This window comes from Phoca vitulina, unplaced genomic scaffold (assembly GCF_004348235.1).
Source record: "Phoca vitulina isolate PV1807 unplaced genomic scaffold, GSC_HSeal_1.0 scaffold36, whole genome shotgun sequence".
Classification (NCBI taxonomy): domain Eukaryota; kingdom Metazoa; phylum Chordata; class Mammalia; order Carnivora; family Phocidae; genus Phoca; species Phoca vitulina.
The window spans coordinates 10,203,008-10,223,760 of NW_022589739.1; the positions used below are offsets into that span (position 1 = coordinate 10,203,008).

The following is a 20,753-nucleotide window of genomic DNA, read 5'->3' on the forward strand; positions in this document are numbered from 1 at the left end:
GATTCTTGGCCTTACCTCTGCAACAGTGTTTCCTTCTTGCTGTTCTGCTTGACACTAAGGTTCTCCCTGGGGAGATGTTCTTCAATGCTGTCCAGATCTGCCTCTGTATACTGGTCAGGGAAACTGCCCAAGGTTGCCAGGGCCAGCAGACGATGAAGGGTGGTAAGATCCACACCCTTGGGCACCAGCAGGGCCACCGGCTGGCCTAACACGCCAGCATGCCAACTGGCCTCCCGTAGGCACTGGAGGACGGCGTCCTCTGCGCCAGACGGCAGATGGAAGAGGCGGGCCTGGCAGATGCTAGCTGCCAGAGTGATGGCTGTACGGCGCCCAGTACCCAGAGCCCTTGAGAACAACAGGCCATGCTGCCGGGGCCTGGCCAGCACCCGGACCAGGCGGGCCACGTGCTTGGCCATGGAGTGGCACCGGGCAAGGTGGGCGCTCAGCTTCAACTGAGCAGCTGCAGTGGACAGCTGCTCCTCCAGGCTCTCCCACTGCCGTTCCAGGTACAAGCTGGGGCTCTCAGAGTTGGACCCCAGTATCAGCTCCTGACTGAAGACCAGGTCTGAGGGCTTTTCCTGGGGGCGGAGTAGTAGCACTGGTAGCAGAAGGGGTGAGGCCATGTCCATCCGGGAGGTTTTCTGCCACCTATTCTTGCTTCTGTTTAACTGGAGTCTGTAGCCAGAAGCCTTTGTGCCCTCCTCCTGGCTTATCTTCGGACTTAGGCTTTCTATGGTCTCCCTCCTTACTGGTGCTATGGAAGGTGCTAGACCCGAATCACAGGAGGGTGAGCTGGTGGTGACCCGCAGGCCATAAGGGTCCTCCTCCTCCTCTGTCTCACTGTCGCTGTTGCTTAAGTCCTCCCACTGGGCCAGCTCCCCTTCGGATTCCACTTCAGGCACCCTCTCCTCCTCCTCCTCCTCCTCCTCCTCCTCCTCCTCCTCCTCCTCCTCCTCAGAGCCCTTGGCCCCATTCTGGGGTGCTGGCCCACAGCAGAACACACTCTGAGCTATTTCTAGGAGCAGCTTGGCACAGTAAGAGCGTTCCCTAGGGCTGTCCAGCCGGTCACAAAAGGTTCTCTGGGCCTCGTGCAACCAGAGACGCACCATGTTGCGCATGGCCACCATAATCGTCAGGCGGGTGCCACGCAAGCCTGACACCCGGCGCAAGTGCTCCTGATGGCTGGGACAGTCCAGAAAGCCCCGGGAGCCCATCCTGGTGGGCAGCAGCTGCAAGCTGCCCAGTAGTTGGCTCACAGAGTGCAGGGAGAAGCGGTAATGTGGGTGGAGGGGGGAAGGCAGAAAGCAGTTGCCCACGGCCTCCCAGGCCTCCACCGAGGCCCGGACCAAGGCTTTTGCTAGAAGCCCCTCCCGTTCCACAGAGGGAAAGCGCTCAAGCCAGGCCTGGATGCTCGGTGTGTGCCTGCTCAGCAGCATGGCCTGGGTCACGCTCCCCAGGGCCAGCACTGTGAAGAGTCGAAAGAGGCGTGGGCACAGTGGGCGCTCACAGAAGCCTGGTACTGTGGCCGTGGCCAGGAAGTTGACCACAGGCTGCAGCGTCTGCAATTCCAAGGTGCTGTGGGCGTATACCGTGCCATCTATGGCCTGGCGCAGAGTCTCCAACACTGGCTGGCAGCTCTTCTCTGGGTCTGTGGGACATGAAGACCAACAGTGAGGACATGCAGGGGTGCACATGACAGTGTCACTCTCTTCTTCCTGTCCCTGCATCACTGGCTTTACTTCTGGCGCACACAGGGTTCTAAAGGAATTTTGTACACCTGATGCGTTGGGACTCGGTCATGTCTGAGTAAATTGATCTCTCTCCCCCACACTCTCTCTACACATAATTTCTTCTTTCTTCTCCCCACAAATCCCACTTCTGTGACCAATTATTCCTTAACGGTAGGAAGGTTTGGAAGCTGAGATGGATGGAAACCTGATCTGACCACAAGAGGGGGAAAGTGCAACCATCACACGCAGAGGGAGGAGTTAGCACATGTACTTTTCTGTAAAGTCAATGTTAAGATATGATTTATATAAAATAAAATGTACACATTTTAAATGTATAGTTCAGTGAGTTTTGACGAATGTATACACCTATGTAACTGCTACCCCAATGATATTTAGAACATTTTCATCATCTCAGAAAATTCCCTCATGATCCTTTGCAGTCAGTCCCCCTACCACATTGTCCCAGGAACTTCCATCTGATCTGATTTCTATCACTATCGGTTAGCTTTGCCTGTTCTTTTTCTTTTTTTTTTTTTTTAAGATTTTACTTATTTTAGAGAGTGAGCACGAGCAGGGGTTGGGGCAGAGGGAGAGGGAGAATCCCAAGCTGACTCTGCGCCAAGCTGAGCCCGGAGCCTGAGCAGGGCTCGATCCCATGACCCCGAGACCACGACCTGGGCCGAAACCAAGAGTTGAATGCTGAGCCACCCAGGAGCCCCATAGCTTTGCCTGTTCTAGAGCTTCATATAAAGGGAATCATATAGTATGTAGTTTGCCACGTCTGGCTTCTCTTACTCAGCATGATTCTGGGATTCACCCATGTTTTGTGTGCATCAGTGTGTTGCATTTTATTGGAATAGTAGTATTCCAGTATAAAAATATCAGAATTGTAGATCCACTGACACACTGATGGGCATTTAGGTTGTTTCCATGTTTTGACTCTGCAGAATAATACTGCTACATGTGCTATTGGCCACTCACAAATCTTACCTTTGTGAAGTATCTATTCTTTTATCCATTTTTTAAAAAATGGAGTTTGTTTTCTTATTGAGTTGTAAGAGTTTTTTTAATGTATTCTGGGCATGTCCTTTGTCAGATATGTGTATCATATTTTTGTGTATGGCCCATTTTTTCATTTTCTTAACAGTGTCTTTTGAAGGGCATTGGTTTTTAATTTTCCTAAAATCCAAATTTTTGTGTCCTATTTAAGAAATCATTTCATCTAACCAAGGTCACACAGATTTTTCTCTAACATTTTTTTGTAAAGTTTTATAGTTTTAGCTTTTACATTTAGGTCTTGAATTGATTTATAATTAATTTTTGTGTATGTCATGGGGTAGGATTTACGGTTCCCTTTCGCCCACACAGATGTGTAGTTGTTTCAACTCCATTCCTTGAAAGGACTATCCTTTCCCCTTTTGAACTATCTTGGCACAATTGTTGAAAACCAATTGACCACATATGTTCATATATCAGATTCTCTATTTTGTTCCATTAGTCTGTTTGTATCCATGTCCTTATACCAATACCCTACTCTGTTGATTACTATAGCTGTACAGGAAGCCTTGAAATAACTAGTGTAAGCCCTTCTACTTTGTTCTCCTTTTTCAAAGTCGTTTTGGCTCTTCTAGGCCTTTTGCATTTCCGTAAGTCTCAGAACGAGTTTATCAATCCTGTCATTTTCTACAAAAAAAAAAAAAAGTCTGCTCAGATTTAGATTGGCATTGCATTGAATCGATAGATCAATTTGGGAAGAATGAGCACCTTAATGATATTGACTCCTCTGACCCATGAACATGGTATATCTCTCCATTAATTTAAGTTTCCTTTATCTCAGCAATATTTAGTAATTTTCAGTGTACATCTCTAATTAAGTTTATTCCTAAATATTTTAAGCTTTCAGATATTTTAACTATATTTAAAATTTTTGCTCATTACTAGGATATAGTAATACTAACAATTTCAATAGATTGACTATGTATCCTATGACCCTGCTAAATTTTTTTTTTAAGATTTTATTTATTTGAGAAAGAGAGAGAAAGAGAGAGAGCCCACAAGTGGAGGGGAGAGGCAGAGGGAGAAGAGCAGACTCTCCACTGAACAGGGAAGCCCTACACGGGGCTCGATCCCAGGACCCCGGGATCATGACCTGAGCCAAAGGCAGACGCTTAACCGACTGAGCCACCCAGGCGCCCCGACCCTGCTAAATTAAATTCACTTATTTATTCTAGCAGTTTTGTAGGGTTTGTTTTTGTTGTTGTAGATTCCTTAGGATTCTCTAGGTAGAAAATCATATTATATGTCAGCAGAGACAGTATTACTTTGTCTTTTCCAATTTTAAAGGCTTTTATTTCTTTTTCTTATTGCACTGATATGGGTCTCTGGTGCAATATTGAATAGAAGCAGTGAAAGTGGACATTGTTGCCTTGTGACTGATCTTTGAAAGTGTTCAATATTTCACCATTAAGTATATAATTAGCTATAGGTTTTAATAGATGCCCTTCATCAAACTGTGAAAGTTCCCTTCTATTCCTAGTTTGCTGAGTGTTACCATGAACAGAGTTGAATTTTATCAAGTGCTTTCTCTTTATCTATTGTGATGATCTTAAACTTTTCCTCATTCTGTTAACGTCATGAATTACACTAATTTTTGAATGTTGAGTCACCTTTGCATTCTGGGGATATACTGCTTAAGCTACATCCCACAGATTTTTTTTTTTTAAGATTTTATTTATTTATTTGACAGAGAGTGAGCACGAGAGGGGGAGTGGCAGGCAGAGGGAGAAGCAGGCTCCCCGCTGAGCAAGGAGCCCGATATGGGACTCGATCCCAGGACCCTGGGATCATGACCTGAGCCGAAGACAGAAGCTTAACCCACTGAGCCACCAGGCGCCCCATCCCACAGATTTTGATAACTTTTTTTTCCATTATTTTTCAGTTCAAAATATTTTCTAATTTACCCTGTGGTTTCTTGGATGCATGAGTTATTTAGAAGTGTGGTTTGTATTTTATTTTATTTTATTTTATTTTATTTATTTTTTAGAGAGTGTGAGAGCAGGGAGTGAGGAGGGGCAGAGGAAGAGGGAGAGAGAGGATCTTAAGCAGACTCCACGCCCAGCACAGAGCCTGACGTGGGGCTCGATCTCATGACCCTGAGATCATGACCTGAGCCGAATCAAGAACCAGACGCTTAGCTGACTATGGCACCCAGGCACCCCTAGAAGTGTGTTGTTTAATTTCAAAGAATTTGGGAATTTTCTAGGTATATTATTGTTACTGAGTTTTATTGTTGTAGTCAGAGAAAATATTCTATAAATTTTAATCCTTTGAAATTTGTTGAGACTTATTTTATAGCCCAGCATATCATCTATCTTGGAGAATGTTCCATGTACTCTTGAAAGGAAAATGCATTTTGCAGTTGGTGGGTATGACGTTCTGTAAATGTACATACAGTTGATAGTGTTATGTAGATCTATATCCTTATTTCTTTTTCCTCTCTCCTGTTCTATCAATTATTGAGAGGAGTGTTAAATCTCCTACTATGATTTTTGTACCTGCTATTTCTTTCTCATTTCTATCCATTTTTTTCTTTATATATTTTGAAGCTGTTTCAGGTGCATTCACATTTAGAACTTTGATGTCTTTTTGATTAATTAAATCTTTTAAGGAGGAGATATCCAGTTCTCTCTCTCTGGTAATACCCTTTGTCTTGAAGAACTTTTTGGAGTGCTTAGGACTTTACATTTAATGTCATTATTCATATGGTTGGTTTAAAGTCCATCATACTATCATTTGTCTTCTAATTGTCTCTTTTATTTTTAATTTCTCTATTGCTCATTTTCTGCTTCCTTTTACAAAACTTAAGTATTTGTATATTTAAAATATTATATATTTTAAATTATATTCTTTGCTATTATTAGTGATTTTTTTTAAAGATTTTATTTATTTATTTGACAGAGAGAGACACGGTGAGAGAGGGAACACAAACAGAGGGAGTGGGAGAGGGAGAAGCAGGCTTCCCAAAGAGCAGGGAGCCCGATGCGGGGCTCAATCCCAGGACCCTGGGATCACGACCTGAGCAGAAAGCTTGACGACTGAGCCACCCAGGCGCCCCTATTTAGTGATTTTTCCAGGGTAATATTATGCCTCCCTAATGATTCGATACTTTTAAGTAATATCATGCCACTTCACACTTCATACCTGACCTTTCCCACTTCCTATCTCATATTGCACGAATGTAAGAACCTTACAATAGTATAATTTTTACTCCCTGCTCCCTACCCTATCCTTTTACTAGTGTCCCAATTTATTTTCTACCTCTGTCTACATTACCAACTCCATCTAGAAACGTTATTACTTAAATTTCACATATGAGTAAAATCATATGGTATTGTTTTTCTCTGATGTATTTTGCTTAGCATAATACATTCTAGCTCCATCCACATCATTGCAAATGACAGATGAACATATGGGGAAGGGGAGAGAGAGGGAAGCAAACCATAAGAGACTCTTCAAGATAAAGAACTGAGGGTTGATGGAGGGAAGTGGGTAGGGGATGGGCTAGATGGGTGATGGGTATTGAGGAGGGCATTTGTGTTGTGCACTAGGTGTTGTATGTAAGTGATGAATCACTGAATTCTACTCCTGAAACCAATATTGCACTGTAAGTTAACTAACTGGAATTTAAATAAAAATTTTTAAACTGTTGACTTTGTTTTAAGGAAATTAAGAGATGAAAAAGATAGTTATTTATATGCACCCACATATTTACCATTTCTGGTCCTCTTCATTCTTTTCTGTAGATCTGAGTTTCCATATGATACTATTTCCCTTCTACCTGAAGAACATCTTTTAGGCATTTTTTTTTTTAAGAGAGAGAGAGCACGAGGGGCAGGGAGCCAGGGTAGGGGGGTGGGCATGCAGTTCAGAAGGAGAGGGAGAGAGAGAATCTTAAGCAGGCTCCCCACCCAGCGTGGAGCCCATCGCAGGCCTTGATCTTACAAGACCCTGAGATCATGACCTGAGCCGAAATCGAGTCGGCCGTTTAACTGACTGAGCTGCCCAGGTGTCCCTTTTAGCATTTCTATTTTTTTTTCTAAAGATTATATTTATTTATTTGACAGAGAGAGATGATATGCTGGGCTATAAAATAAGTCTCAACAAATTTCAAAAGATTAAAATTTATAGAATATTTTCTCTGACTACAACAATAAAACTCAGTAACAATAATATACCTAGAAAATTCCCAAATTCTTTGAAATTAAACAACACACTTCTAGGGGTGCCTGAGTGCCATAGTCAGCTAAGCGTCTGGTTCTTGATTTCGGCTCAGGTCATGATCTCAGGGTCATGAGATCGAGCCCCACGTCAGGCTCTGTGCTGGGCGTGGAGTCTGCTTAAGATCCTCTCTCTCCCTCTTCCTCTGCCCCTCCTCACTCCCTGCTCTCACACTCTCTAAAAAATAAATAAAATAAAATAAAATAAAAACCACACTTCTAAATAACTCATGCATCCAAGAAACCACAGGGTAAATTAGAAAATATTTTGAACTGAAAAATAATGAAAAAAAAAGTTATCAAAATCTGTGGGATGGGGCGCCTGGTGGCTCAGTGGGTTAAGCTTCTGTCTTTGGCTCAGGTCATGACTATGATGTGCCTAGGTATGGTTTTCTTTTTATTATTTTACTTGGGGATAACTGAGCTTTCTATATCTGAAAAGTCAGTATTTTCCAAGAAATTTGGGGAAGTTTTGATCATTATTTCCTCACAGGTTTTTTTTTCTGCCCTATTCTCTCCCCTTTCCTTCTGGAACTCCAGTTGTGTGTGTGTATGTGTGTGTGTGTGTATGGAGCTCTATTCATATTCAATATTTTTTTGTTCTTCAGGATTCACTGACTTTCTTTTGCTAGCTCCAATCTGCTATTAAACCATACAGTGAATTTTTCATTTCAGTTACTCTATTTTCCACTTCTAAAATTTCTGTTTAGTTATTTTTAGTAGTTTCCATTTTTTTGCAGAGATTACCTATGTGTTCATTCATTCAGGTCATATTTTCCTTTAAGTACCTGAGGACTTTTATAATAGCTGTAATAGCTGCTATAAATATTTGCTGGATTCAACTTCTTGACCATTTCAAGGTCAGTTTTTATTGACTGTTTTTTCTAGACAGTGGGTCACAGTTTTTTGTTTTGTTGTACATTTATTAATTTTTTATTTTATACTAGATGTTTTAGTGGCTGTCACCCTGGGATATCTCTTACGCTGCCGGCTGTAATATACTTCACTCCATAGCACTACTTGCAATGTTTTCAACCTTCCTGTTGAAATCTCTTCTCAGTTGCTATTCACAGATCTGAATTTACTCTTTCTATTTTCCACTGACAATAACAAATTATTTGTGCAAATTCACTGAAAGACCCAAATAATAGAGTTGTAGAAAATTACAGGTTTTGGTGCTACACAGACTTAAATTTTAATCTTCGTTCTGACACTTACTGGCTAGAGTGTCTTGGGCAAGTTATAAAATCTTTCAGTTTCTTCATCTTTAAAATGATCATAACAAATCTTCATCTTTTTTAAAGATTTTATTTATTCGTTTGAGAGAGAGAGAGAGAGAGATAGAAAGAGCACAAGCAGGGGGAGAGGCAGAGGGAGAGGGAAATGCAGACTCCCCGCCGACCAGGGAGCCCCATGGGGGCTCGATCCTAGGACCTAGAGATCAGGACCTGAGCCAAAAGCAGACCCTTAACCATCTGAGCCACCCAGGCACTCCAACAAATCTCCACCTTAATGGGCTTTTATAAACACTAAAGATGATCTAGATAAAATGTGCAGAACATAGCCCTCAATAAATTGTATACCACCTGATTCAAGTTTTCTACATCCCATAAAAGACTTCAGTGTCTAACTGGACAATCCAGCTAATGCTTTAGTCCACTCACTTCCCTGACTCCATTTCTGCCCATTCCCATGGCCATATTCAAACCTGTCACCATCTAGAAGCACACCACTTTAGAAACTTTAAACTTCAATATTCCAAACTTTTACCACAATTTCCCCTTTCCTTTCTAATCTTTGCTTCTACAAACTCTTACTGAGCACTTGCTTCCTGTTGAGTCTATCAAAATGAGTAAGACAAATCTCTCTTCTCATGAAGCTCAGAGTGTAGTGGAAGGATCAACAAGTGAACATATAATCATAAAACCATGGTTGTCACAGACTTTTGTACAGAACACAAGGTGAGTATCTAACCTAGCCAGGAGGCTCAGGTTTCCTGAAGAAGATAGTGACTAAGATTATTTGTAAAGAACAAGGACCTAGCCAGATAAATAGAGTAGGGAAGGCAGAGAGGACAGCAATCCCAGAGGCTAGAGGAAGCTTGACTTACTGAATGCCTGTACATAGATGAGTCCAGTTAGAGTACAGAGTGTAAGAGCCTAGAGAAGAAGGCCTCACTGCAAGGAGCCTTGCAAGAGCATTCCCAATGGTCCGGGTAGTGACTGTCTGAACCAGGGAAGATGGACTGGAAATAAGTGGAAAGATTTGAGAGATATTTAGAATGCCAAATTGAGAGACACAGTGAATGGACTTTGGTAAGAAAGGGGGAGATGCCAACAAGATTTCTAGCTTAAGTGACTGGATGGATGGTTGTACTAGTTACTTAGAGGACAGGAGCAGGTTTTAGGGGTAAGATGATGAGTTGAGTCTGAAGTGCCAATGGGACAACAAGGTAGAGATATACAGTAAGTAGTTGGATAAACAGGTCTAGTGCGTAGAAGAAAAGCCTGACCTGGGGATAAAGATTTAGCAGCCAAACACAGAGATGGTGTGATTGTTCGGGGAGCACATGTACAATGAGCAGATATGAGCAGATATGAAGAATGGGATGCTGAGATTTGGTCTGTAGGTGTCTAATTGGGAGTCAGTAAATATCATTAGGGATTTTACAGCCTTAAGAGATCACAATGACTCCTTCCTTCCCTCCACCCAGCTCCTTACCAGAAGCAGCCAGGTGCAGATCCTCCAGCAGGAAGAGGAGGGAGCCTTTAGAATCCAGGTGCTGCCCAGGCCATGGGGCAGCTTGTGCTTGGCCCTGGACCCCTCGACTCAGCAGCAGGCGAAGGTGGATGGGAGTGAAGGCAGGGTGGATGGGGCTGCGCACGTACGGATGCTGGGGCCCCACGAGCACCTCCACAAAGGTGGACTTCCCGGTTGCCGCCTCTCCAGCCAGCAGCACGGGGTGTCCCTCTGACAGAAGCAGATCCACCACATACAAGAGCCGTTCAGTCTGTGGGACAGGAGCAGGGCTTTACTGGGGCAGCACCAGTTTAGGAGAGTAATTTAGCTGAAAGCAAAGTCTAGGGGTCTCGGCTTAGAGCTGCACTCGCAGAACACTTCACATATTCTCGTGATTGTGAGAACGTATCAAAGAACGGGAGCAGGTGGGCCTTAGCTGGGCCGAGAACATGGACTCCCCCAGGATATCTCCTTGAGCCCCAACCCCAGCTGCTGCCCCACTGTCTTCACACCTGCGGAGAAGCGTGGAAGGTGCCCAGAGTTCCCCTGATGCAGCTGCCCAGGTAATGGCCAGTGAAGGGGACCAGTGTCCCATTATCAGGGCACACATGTAGATCAAACACCAAGGCTGAAGGTGGTGGCTCAGGATAGTTGGAGAGGCAACTAATAGAACCCCTCAAGAAGGAATCAAAGAGGGGCCAGAGCCTGTTCAGATGGGTGTACGAGCAAAAGTGTCAGTTACAACAGTACCATTTGTGACACACACTCCACCCGCCCCCCGACAGTGATGTCACCTGGGTTTTTAACTCCCATGCGCCAGTCCATCTCAGCCCTCCGCATCAGCCCCCCCAGCCCCGCCCCTGCAGATACCTGGAGGGAAGGTGGGCTCCAAAGCCCCAGATCAATGCGAAAAGAAAGCTGCTGACAGCCAGCAAATGTTCCTTGCGCTGATTAGGTACGTCATCACTGTCAACTTGGGACCGGTTCAGAGAGCTGCTTTTTGAGGACTTGAAGCTTTGGGCCACCTCGCTAAAGCTGAGGTCTTCTGCAAAAGTCCCCATGGCCAGAATAGGAGCCCGGGTAGGAAAAAGTAGGGGTGGGGGGTGGGGAGAGAGTAGATGTTGGTTGTCACTGTCCACTTTTGGTCCCCTGGCCCAAGCCCACCGAAGAACCCATGCTCCAGGCACCAGCTGTCTGCCAGCTCTCCTCAAGGCCCCTCATCTCCAAACCATCCCTTCCCTTTCCCTTCCCTTCACCTGAGATATGTGCCTTCTGCCCCTCATCTATGCGCAGGTAGGGGTCCAGCAGACAGCGTAAGATACGGGCCAGGCTGGTGACTTCAGCCACACCTGGGCAAACGGCCTGCTGCCCATGTACGTGCAGCAGAGAGCTGGCGCCCTGGCGGGTGAGGAACTGGCACGTCGCTGGCACCAGTACTTTGGCCAGGTGGTTGAGCTCGGTGACCGTGTGTTGCTGTAGGCGGTAGTCGTGGGGCAGGGCTGCCATCAGGACGCTAAGCATCCCCTGCCACGTCTGCTCCCCGCCACACCAGACCAGGGCACACTGGCTCACCACTGTGGGGGACACGCCTGTTGCATCTCCCACCTCCATCAGGAGAAAAGTACCTGGGGGTCGTGCTATCTGCTGACCGTTGGGAAGGCTGAGCTGGGGGGCGTCTTTCAGGAGGCAGGTGATGGAGTCCAGCCAAGCCGCACTGGCGACCCCATCACATATTATCCAGTGCTGGGTCCCCACTGATTCCTGTGGTGGCCCCTTTGGGCCCACAGTCTTACCCGGACTGGCTGCACGCAGCAGCCTAGGGAAGACGCCGTGGTGCCAGCAGGGGCCCTCTAGCCATCCCAGGAACTCCTGGGGGCTGAGGACATTGGGGTACAGGTGCGTGATCTCCACCGGCTGGCAGCCCTGGGTTGAGGCGTCCTCCCTGGCCGCCAGCCGATTCTGGATCTTAAATAAGCTGTGCCAACAAGTGGTTTTGCCACTGCCGGCAGGGCCCAGGAGCAAAACACCCAGAGCCCGGCCCAGAGCCTGCCTCAGCTGCTCCAGGGACCCCAAACTGTCAGGGCTGGGATGGATGCCCATCTGCTGCAGTTCCTCCACCAGCAGTGGCTTCCTCGGCGCGTGGGCCACAGGCTGTGCCAACACCTGCCTGGCATTAGGGAAGAGCCCGCAGAGCAGCTCTTGGAGGTTGTGCAGGCGGATACCAGTGAGGCTGCTGAACAGCGGTGAGCGTAGCAGGGCACGCAGTAGGGCAGCCTCTTCGGTCACAGCCAGGCTGTGGGGCTGCTGGGACCTGGGCTCCTCCTTGGTCGCGTTTAAATCCTGTATCATGTCTTCCAGTACGTGCTGGAGCAGGGCCAAGCGGCAAGGCAGGGGCGCAGACACCAGCTCGAGCTCCAGGGCGAAGAATCTTGATAGGCAGGAAGCCATGCGGAAGGCATCCCGCATCCCTGCACCCAGCAGGGTCAGCTCTGCCACTCGCTGCAGGTCAGGCGGCGCCAAGGCCACAGGCCGCAGCAGCAAGCGCAGGCTGGCAGGCACGGCAGGGCCCAGGGCGCGCAGCGTCAGGAGAGAGCCATAGCCAAGGCGCACGTACACGTGCTGTTTCTCAAAGAAGCCACTGCCGAGGACCTGGGGTTGCGTGGGGTCCATGGTGCTGGTGCTGCGGGAGGCCTCCTGGTACAGCGGGGCGTAGAGGTGGTGCAGGTCAGCCAGGCGCCGGCCCAGGGCGGAGAGCAAGCCAGGGGGCAGGCGCTGGGCGGCTTCCAACAGCAACCAGGCACCGCCCTGCAAGGCCCCATGCAGGTAGTTGCTTAGGCTCTGGGCCTCTATCTGAGGCAGGCAAGTCATCGTCACCAGCTGGCGCCCCAGGGCCCATGCCAGGCTCTTCGCCGTGGCTGCCTTGCCTACTCCCTCGGGGCCCAGCAGAGTCCCACAGGCCACCTCCTCCAGGGCCAGCAGCAGTACCAGGGCTGGCCGCTCAGGCAGCAGGCTGGGCAGAGACCCCAGTCTGGGACCCAGGTACTCATAATTGTACAGGAAGGACCGGCCTAGCACGTCTACCCAGCACGCCGCTGGCGACGGAGAAGTCGCAGCCGATGCAGTCGTCTTGAGACTCTGCAGGGGGCTTTGGGGGACGATGTGAGGTGAACCCAGGTGGTATTTGAGTTGGCGAGCCCAGTGGAAATCTGTCAGATCGCTGACCTGGTGCTCCTGCAGGAGCTGTGCTATATCCCGGTGAGTCACTGCCATGACCAGCAGGGCACTGAGCAGGCTGGTCTGGCGGACAGAAGCCAGGGGCTGCTCGCCCTGGGAGCCCCTCTGGGCCCGTATAAAGTGCACCAGTGTCTCGAGCTTGCACACATGCACGGGGACCATGGCTGCGGCCCTCCCCCCGAGCAGAGCCTCCTCCACCTCCGCCCGCCACACCACTTCCTCAGCCACCAGCACACACTGCCAAGGGAAGGCCTGGACTAGGTGGAGCCAGTGGTGGGCGAACAGCTGTGGGCGCAGCTGGTCTTTCTGGGGCAGCTGCTTGAAGGCCTCATGCATCGGTGGGCCCAGAGCAAGGCGGGAAGCCACACAGCCCTGCAACTTGTGCACCAGTGCCGAACGCAGGCACTTCTCCAGGGAGGCCAGCCACTTGGGGAGATCTGGATGCAGGGGAACGGACCTCTGCAGCTTCACCTCCTCCCCACCTGCCCCCAGCACTGCCAGGGCCTCCACCTGAGTCGATGTGTTGGGGCTTGCCTCCCGGTCATCCATGTGTTCGTCAGGTGGGCTGGACGTGAAGCTCACAGCGTGCACATGAGGAAAGCAGCGTCTTACCCATAGCTGGGCCTCACAGGACTCCAGTGGGGCAGCCAGCAGGGCCACCAGCTCGCTATCGCTGAGGAAGAAGAGGCGGGGGAAATGAGCACACACACTATAGAGCACGCTCTTCAGAGCCATAATGATGCCCTCCAGCTCCACGGAGCCTGCTTGCAGCAGCTGCTGCAGCTGCTGGCCTTGGAAATGAGGGCTCCGCTTGACACTGGGCACTATAAGTGACAGAACCAGGGGGTCATCTACAGAGATCTGCATCAGGGTCCGATACTGATCATCCGTGGCCTTGAACCGGGAGTTCTGTGGTGAGAGAGGGGGTAAAAGTGAGGGCAGCTCTCCCTCCCCACCTGAGCCCCACAGCGCAGTAGCCCTTGTCCACCTGCCTCACCCTTTTTCCCTACCAGGTCAGGACTAGGAAACTCGATCTTCATCTCGTGCAGAACTTTATTCAGAAAAATCCACTGCTGCTGGAAAGTCACCCACACCTCCAGCAGGGCACCTGTGTGAGCAGCCAGAGGAACACTGGATGGAGACTGGGGTTTTAGCTTCTGCGAGGGGGTCCAGCTGGTCCTGACCTCTCAGGATGCCCCTCCAAAACATTCAGCAGGACCCAGGGATCTTGCTTGGAAGACAGCAAACTTTCGCCGTGAATAAACTTTCGCCTGGTCACCTCAGCCCAAGAAGTGGCTCTGAAGGGGGTCCTCACTCTGTCCTTCTGATCTCCGCCCCCCACCCAAACCCCACCTCTTACCCCATCCCTCCAGGCTGTCCCACCTCAGTTCCCACCCATTCACCCAGCTAGAGGCTGGCACTCACTCAGGCTATGCATGATGGTTACCCATTCCAAAGCTACTTTGTTTAAGTCTCCTGACTTTTGGATGGCCAGGATCTTGAACAACACCTGAAGACTTTCCTGGATAGAATCCTGCAGGCTGCTGTAATCTAAGGAAGAGTGGGTTCCAGCTCAGCTGAGCTGGCAGTCAGATGGGGCAAGGGCAGGGATGACTATTACCCAAATTACACTGAAACTCACAGTTCTCAAGCTATTCTCTAGAAGACCCAAACATGTCTTCTTCCACTAGGTGAAAAGTATGCTCACCTAGAGTCAGAATGTGTCTGCAAGCCTGTTCATGTGAGTTATAATCTTAAGTACAGAATTTGATCTAATATTATGTTAAGCACTGAAATATGGGTGGGGAAGGAGTTGCTGGTTCTACAGAAACTATGGAAAGCCTTCAGTAAAGGTGAGTTGATAAAAACATGATATTAAATTAGGTATAGGCCAGTCAATTTTTAAAACTTGGGAAATTATAATAAAAATCTAGAAAAATTCTGGACTCCAGCAACTTCACAAGTGTCTTCATGTCACTGCCCAACTTTACAGAAATTGAAAGCGGAAATGGTGGACAATGCATTGATGCAGGAAAGGCGATGAGGAACTTCTATCAGTCAACGACAAATCAAAGTAAAGCTCTTGTCCTTTGGATAAAAGGTTAGTAAATCAATGTATGTTTATATGTTTTAAGCTAAAGTAAAAATCTTAAGTCATATATACATCATATTTTATGATCTTCCTATTTAACTAACTTTGAATTTGCCGGTTGGGTTTCAAGTGGGCTGGATAAGAGAATTTCTTTCCTACTGGCAATTCCCTAACTATGCCATCTCGGGGCCTGTACATATGTTGTTCCCTCTGCCTGGCATGCTCTTCTCTCCCTGTAAGTTTGGCAAACTCCTACTCCTTCAGGGGTCAGCATGAGGCCTTTGCCTGTGGGAAGAGAAGATTCCTCTGACTCTCCCCGGTCCTTTGAAGCTGGTCCTCTTTCTGAGATTCCACTGCCCTCGGTTAGGTTCTCCACCATGCACTCATCTCTATTCTATTGTCCTCTCTCACTGGACTGGGAGCTCCTGAGGGACAGGACTTCTGTCTGGGAACCCCCACGTCTCCTGTATTTGGCTCAGAGAAGGCAGGTAGGTTTGATGTAGGAACGACAAAAGAGGAAATGAGTGGGGCAGAAGATCAGACAGCAGGATGCAATCTAGAGGAAAGAGCACTGGAAAATGGAGAGACATGACTGTGAGGGATTTCTTAGTACACCCAGAAAGGGAAGGACCTTTGCTGAAGAGGCAGGCACTGGGCAGGAGGAGGGAGCTCCCAAGATTAAGACTTAATAGGAGCTACATGAAAGACACTGTCTCAGGACAGACTGATGTCTCCTCCTGTCCAGTAAGGATGGGGCCCTGCTGGAGAAGCTAGATCCCACAGGGCTTGGTGGACACAGTGGACAAATGTGGCCCCTGGCAGCGGCCTATCACTGGACCGCAAGGGCTGCGTCTCACCTGAAAGGATGAAGGTGCCGCTGTCCTTGGCCACCACCTCCCACTGGGGGCTACGGATCACTTGCTTCTTGGAGCGCTCCAAGGCTGGGGGCTCATAGGGCACATGCAGGATGAAGTTGATGAGGCGAAGCTGGCGTGACTCCCAGACCCGCTGCAGCCGCCGTAGGGTTTCTTGGGCATGGATTCGTTCGTTTTCACCCTGCCAGATCTGGAACAGCTGGGTCTCAGGGACCAGCACTGGGTGATGGCTCAGGGGATACCCTTGAAGCTGGGACTCAGGGCCAGGGCTCAAGGGAGTGGAAGTGTCAGAGATTGAGAGTAGGACCATTTGGCTTCAGATAGGCCATCTGCAGCAGGCTTTGACCTAAAACTGCTGCCTTGAAACCCACTCTTTTGCAAGGTTTCAGCTGGGGACACTACCTTAATCAGTTCATGTTGGAACTGGGCAGGTGTTGGGGGACATCTGCTATCCTGTGTGCCCACAACTTTGGGAGTGGGGCATACTCTCAGAGTCTGAAACCACCCATCAGACCCCCACAACCTCCAGGCAGGACAGCAAACTCAACTTCCCACCTTCCCACCCACAAGCCAGTATCTACGACCCCCTGTCGCGAAGGGTTGCTGGAACTTAACTGGATCTATTACAGCTTAGCAAATAGATCCTGGGTTTGGACCAAGTCCTTCTCTCTGGAGGGCCCCACCTGATTGATTCGATCTGCAAAATCCAGCAGCGGACAAGTGAGCAGCTGGCCCAGTGTTAGCAGTTCCATGTTGTAGAGACTGTCTAGCCCTAAGGCTGGAGGTAGAGGGGACAAGTCGGAGCAACACCCAGTGTATGGCAGAGCCCGGCCCATATCCCAGAGCCCCAGATCTGCAGCCCTGAGCCCAGCCCAGCCCAGCCCCCAGAGAGCAGATCTGAAAGCACAACACAGAGCCAAGAACTCAGAACATAGGGTCCAGAGCACAACACAGAGCCCACAGCTAAGACTCGAGCCTGAGTCTAGCCCAAGTCAGCAGAGAGGACCCACATGATGGTGCAGGTTAGAAATGTTGGTCCCTGTGGGAGCAAGGCAGGGAGCAACCCAGGGAGGAAAGATGTTGCCTATAGGAGGAGCAGGGAACCGAGTTGTTACATCGTTCTAATCCCCATGTCCTTTCCTTCCCCTCCCCCTGACTCTACCCAAAACACACCTCTGAGAAGGGCTTGGAGGCTCTGCAGCTGGAGGCTGCCCAGCTTGGTCAGTAATGGCAGGTAGCTGCGAAACTCCTCCAGGATGCGCACGCAGCGCTGCAGGACTGGGCTGTGCAGCCCCAGGCTTGTACTCATCCGGGCTGCCTCCGCCAGCCAGCCGTCTGTCTTCTCCTGGGCCGTAGTCATGCTGAACTGGAGCGACAAAGGTTCATCGTCAGCCGGAGACCCTTCCCCACCGTCCCCCCCGGCAGACTCTCCACTCTCAGGCAGGAGCTCCGAGGGAGGTGTCAGAACCTTGGCAAAAGCCATGCACTTCCATTCGCTGATGTTCTCAGAGATGACCCGGTACAGGTGCCAGATGCGCTGCTGCAGCACAATCGGACGGGTTCCGCGGACTGGCAAGGGCACAGGACTCTCGTCCCCTGTGGGGTAGGGCAGGATGAGGCCTGGGCTGGGGGGGGGGGGGGGGGGGGGAGGGGCGTGGTGGGGAATGGTCAGTCAAGAGCCCGTAATGGCAGAAACAATGGTCTGAAAGTGCCAGGGCTGGGGGAGCCACAATTGTTCAGTACAATGTAGGTGGGGACCATCCAAGGGACAGTTTTTCCTATTGCTCGGATGCACCAGGCATGCTCTCTCCTGCTGAGGGCTTCTGACTGGCGGTCATTCTTCTGGAACTCTCTCCCCTCAGAGAACCATATACCTCACTCCCTCACCAAATCCAAGTCCTTCTGCATGAGACCCGTGGAGCCCGAGCTCTTACGAACGGCTACCCTCCCCGCCATCCCCGACACCTCTTACCTGCTCTCTTCTTTTCTCTGGGCCACTTTGCACTTTCTAAAATACTCCATAATTTGGTTATATTTTACATTTATAATTTGTTGTCTTTCTCTCCCAGCTACAATATTGGGCCTGTGAGGGCAGGAGGTCTGTGATTTGTCCACTGATATACTGCAAGCTCCGTGCACAGCACAGGCACTCAACAAATATCTGTTAGACAGATGGACAAATCCACGGAGATGCATATGCTAAAGATCGGGCCCACAGAGAAGGCCGTAAAATGTAAATGGAGATGCTTCCTATTTTGTGTACTTCTGGTCATCATTCCCTCCCTTCATCTCATAAGCTGCTGCATTAGTTCTTGACCAATAATTTATATTCGGTTGCGAGATATGTGTCAAAAGTAATTTGCAGGTAATATTAATTGTAGTACTGAGGGGGCACCTGGGCAGCTCAGTTGGTTGTCCAACTCTTGGTTTCAGCTCAGGTCATGATCTCATGGGTAGTGAGAGAGAGCCCCACGTCAGCTCCACACTCAGTGGGGAGTCTGCTTGAGGTTTCTCTCCCCCAGCCCCTCCCTGCTATGCATGCATGTGTGCATGCTCTCTCTCTCAAATAAATAAATCTTTAAAAATAATAATAATTATTATAGTCCTGAGATTTGCAATTAAAAGCTATCAGACCAGATTTAAGGATATTGCAGTAAAATTGTCATTCTCATTTATTTGAATTCCAGTATACTTTCTTGAGTGAGAGAAAAAGTGATAAAATAAAGCCCAGATGCTGGGAATCATGCATCTTACATGTGTAAACATCATCCATCATGGAGAGCAGAATACTGAAAGGCTTAGAATCACTATCACGCTATCAGAGCTCTCATCTGATCCAGGCCCCCCCAAAAAATGATAGTGAATTTAAACTCTTCCAATCTTTCTTTGTCTGAACTCAAAAGATCTGGCTACAGACTCATATAATCTTTGGTAGCAGTTGTCTCAACATCAAATATTGGACAAATGAGGAACTTCCTCTGTAAGAAAGAACAGGCATTATATCTCCAGACACATGAGAGGAGAAAGACAAACTTGAGGATTAACAGCAAATATCCTCTGACAGACATTTGCTGTGGTATCTACTCAGTAAATTCCACTGCATTTTAAAACTTTATTTGGAAGTGATTTCACTTTTTTTTTTTTTTAAGAGAGAGCACGCACGTAAGTGGAGATGGGGAGGGGGAGTGGGAGAGGGAGAGGGAGAGAATCTTAAGCAGACTCTGCCCTGAGTGCAGAGGCCGATGAGGGGGTCAATCTCAACAACCCTGAGATCACAACCCAAGCCCAAATCAAGAGTTGGACACTTAACCAACTGAGCTACCCAGGCGCTCTGTGATTTCAAATCTTTTAAAGTTGCAAGCAAAAGCGGTAACAAGAATATCTATATACCATTTCCTGAGATTCACTTTTTGTTAACATTTTACCCGTTTTCTTTATCAGTTGTGTTTCCATGCTCTGTGTGTGTATGGGCATATGTATACACAAACACATAATTCTTTTCTGAACTACTGAAGGGTAAGTTACATATTTCATGGCCCTATTATCCCCAAACTCAAATGTGTATTTCCTAAGAACAGGGATATTCTCTTATATAACTATAGTATAGTGATCAACTTCATATATTACATTGATAGAATTCTTTAATCTACAGTCTGTGTTCCAATGTTGTCAGCTGACCTAATAATGTCCTATATAGTATTTTTCCCCTCAAGTACAGCATCCAGCCCAGGATCAAGTACCACATTTACTTGTCATGTCCCTTTAACTTCTTTTAATCTAGAACATTCCTCACAGCCTTTGTCTTTTCTAACAGACATTTTTGAAGTATACTGACCCCTTTGTCTCTTTTTTTTGTTAACAGAAAGTTCATGTTGTGTATGACTTTCATGACTGAAGTTATTAATTTTCAGCTGGACTACTGAATAGTTTTTGTGTCCTCTGGGTATCATGTCTGGAGGTACATGATGTCCATCTGTCCCTCATTGGTGATGTTAATCTTTGATCACCTGGTCAAAATGTTGCCCAATTTCTCTACTAAGTAATTGCTAAGGTGTTTTTTCCCCTCCCTTGCAATTAATAAGTAGTCTTTGTAGGAGAATCTCTAAGACTGTGCAAATGTTCTACTCCTCATCAAATTTGCCCCCAGATTTGACATCCACTAATGATCCTTACCTGATCCAATATTTATTAGAATGTTTGCAAAATGATGATTTTTCCCTCCAGATTTGCTCCAGTTGACTCTTGGCACTCTACTATAAGTGCAAGTCCTCATTTCTCCCTCATTGATTTATTTATCTATTTATTATTAGTGTGGATAATCAATTCCTATTTTTCCAATAGTTTACTTTGTACTTTGGTGCTTAAATTGTCCCAGTTTTGGCCAGTGGCATCCCTTCTGTGTCCTTGTGACATGCTCCCATCACTTATTAAAGGAATTTATTACTCTCTTACTTTCTGGGTTAAAAAAATATTCTAGGCTCATCTTGTACCTACCCTGTGATAGCCCTGGAATCATCCACTCTCTGAGGAGCCCTGGTAGGGAATGATCTTAGCAACCAAGATCCATTCAGGTTTATATACACATACACATTCACTTACATACATATATATGTGCACATAAGCATGCATACACATACAATATGTGTGCGCATTTTAAAATGCAATGGAAATTACAGAGAGTGGAAGTTTATAAGACAAGCTCATGATATTTCTCCAGGATTCAGAATAAAGGAATGACTCATGATGAAGATAAAAGAAATGGAGAAGAGATCCAGAAAATCCAAAATATAAGTATGAATTCTGAAAG

General features: G+C 47.7%; 1 protein-coding gene across 1 annotated transcript in view; it reads right to left on the minus strand.

The window, feature by feature from the left end:
- Window positions 1–20,753, minus strand: part of DNHD1 (dynein heavy chain domain 1) — a gene marked incomplete at its 5' end in the record, with an annotated part of 79,131 nt that overhangs the window by 16,694 nt on the left and 41,684 nt on the right. The window contains 11 exons of the mRNA XM_032426955.1: window positions 16–1,648; window positions 9,728–10,016; window positions 10,258–10,450; window positions 10,616–10,790; window positions 11,002–13,888; window positions 13,990–14,087; window positions 14,405–14,530; window positions 15,929–16,136; window positions 16,630–16,724; window positions 17,120–17,312; window positions 17,415–17,542. Coding sequence (XP_032282846.1) covers window positions 16–1,648; window positions 9,728–10,016; window positions 10,258–10,450; window positions 10,616–10,790; window positions 11,002–13,888; window positions 13,990–14,087; window positions 14,405–14,530; window positions 15,929–16,136; window positions 16,630–16,724; window positions 17,120–17,312; window positions 17,415–17,542 — 6,025 coding nt within the window. The remainder of the gene's footprint in view (window positions 1–15; window positions 1,649–9,727; window positions 10,017–10,257; window positions 10,451–10,615; window positions 10,791–11,001; window positions 13,889–13,989; window positions 14,088–14,404; window positions 14,531–15,928; window positions 16,137–16,629; window positions 16,725–17,119; window positions 17,313–17,414; window positions 17,543–20,753) is intronic.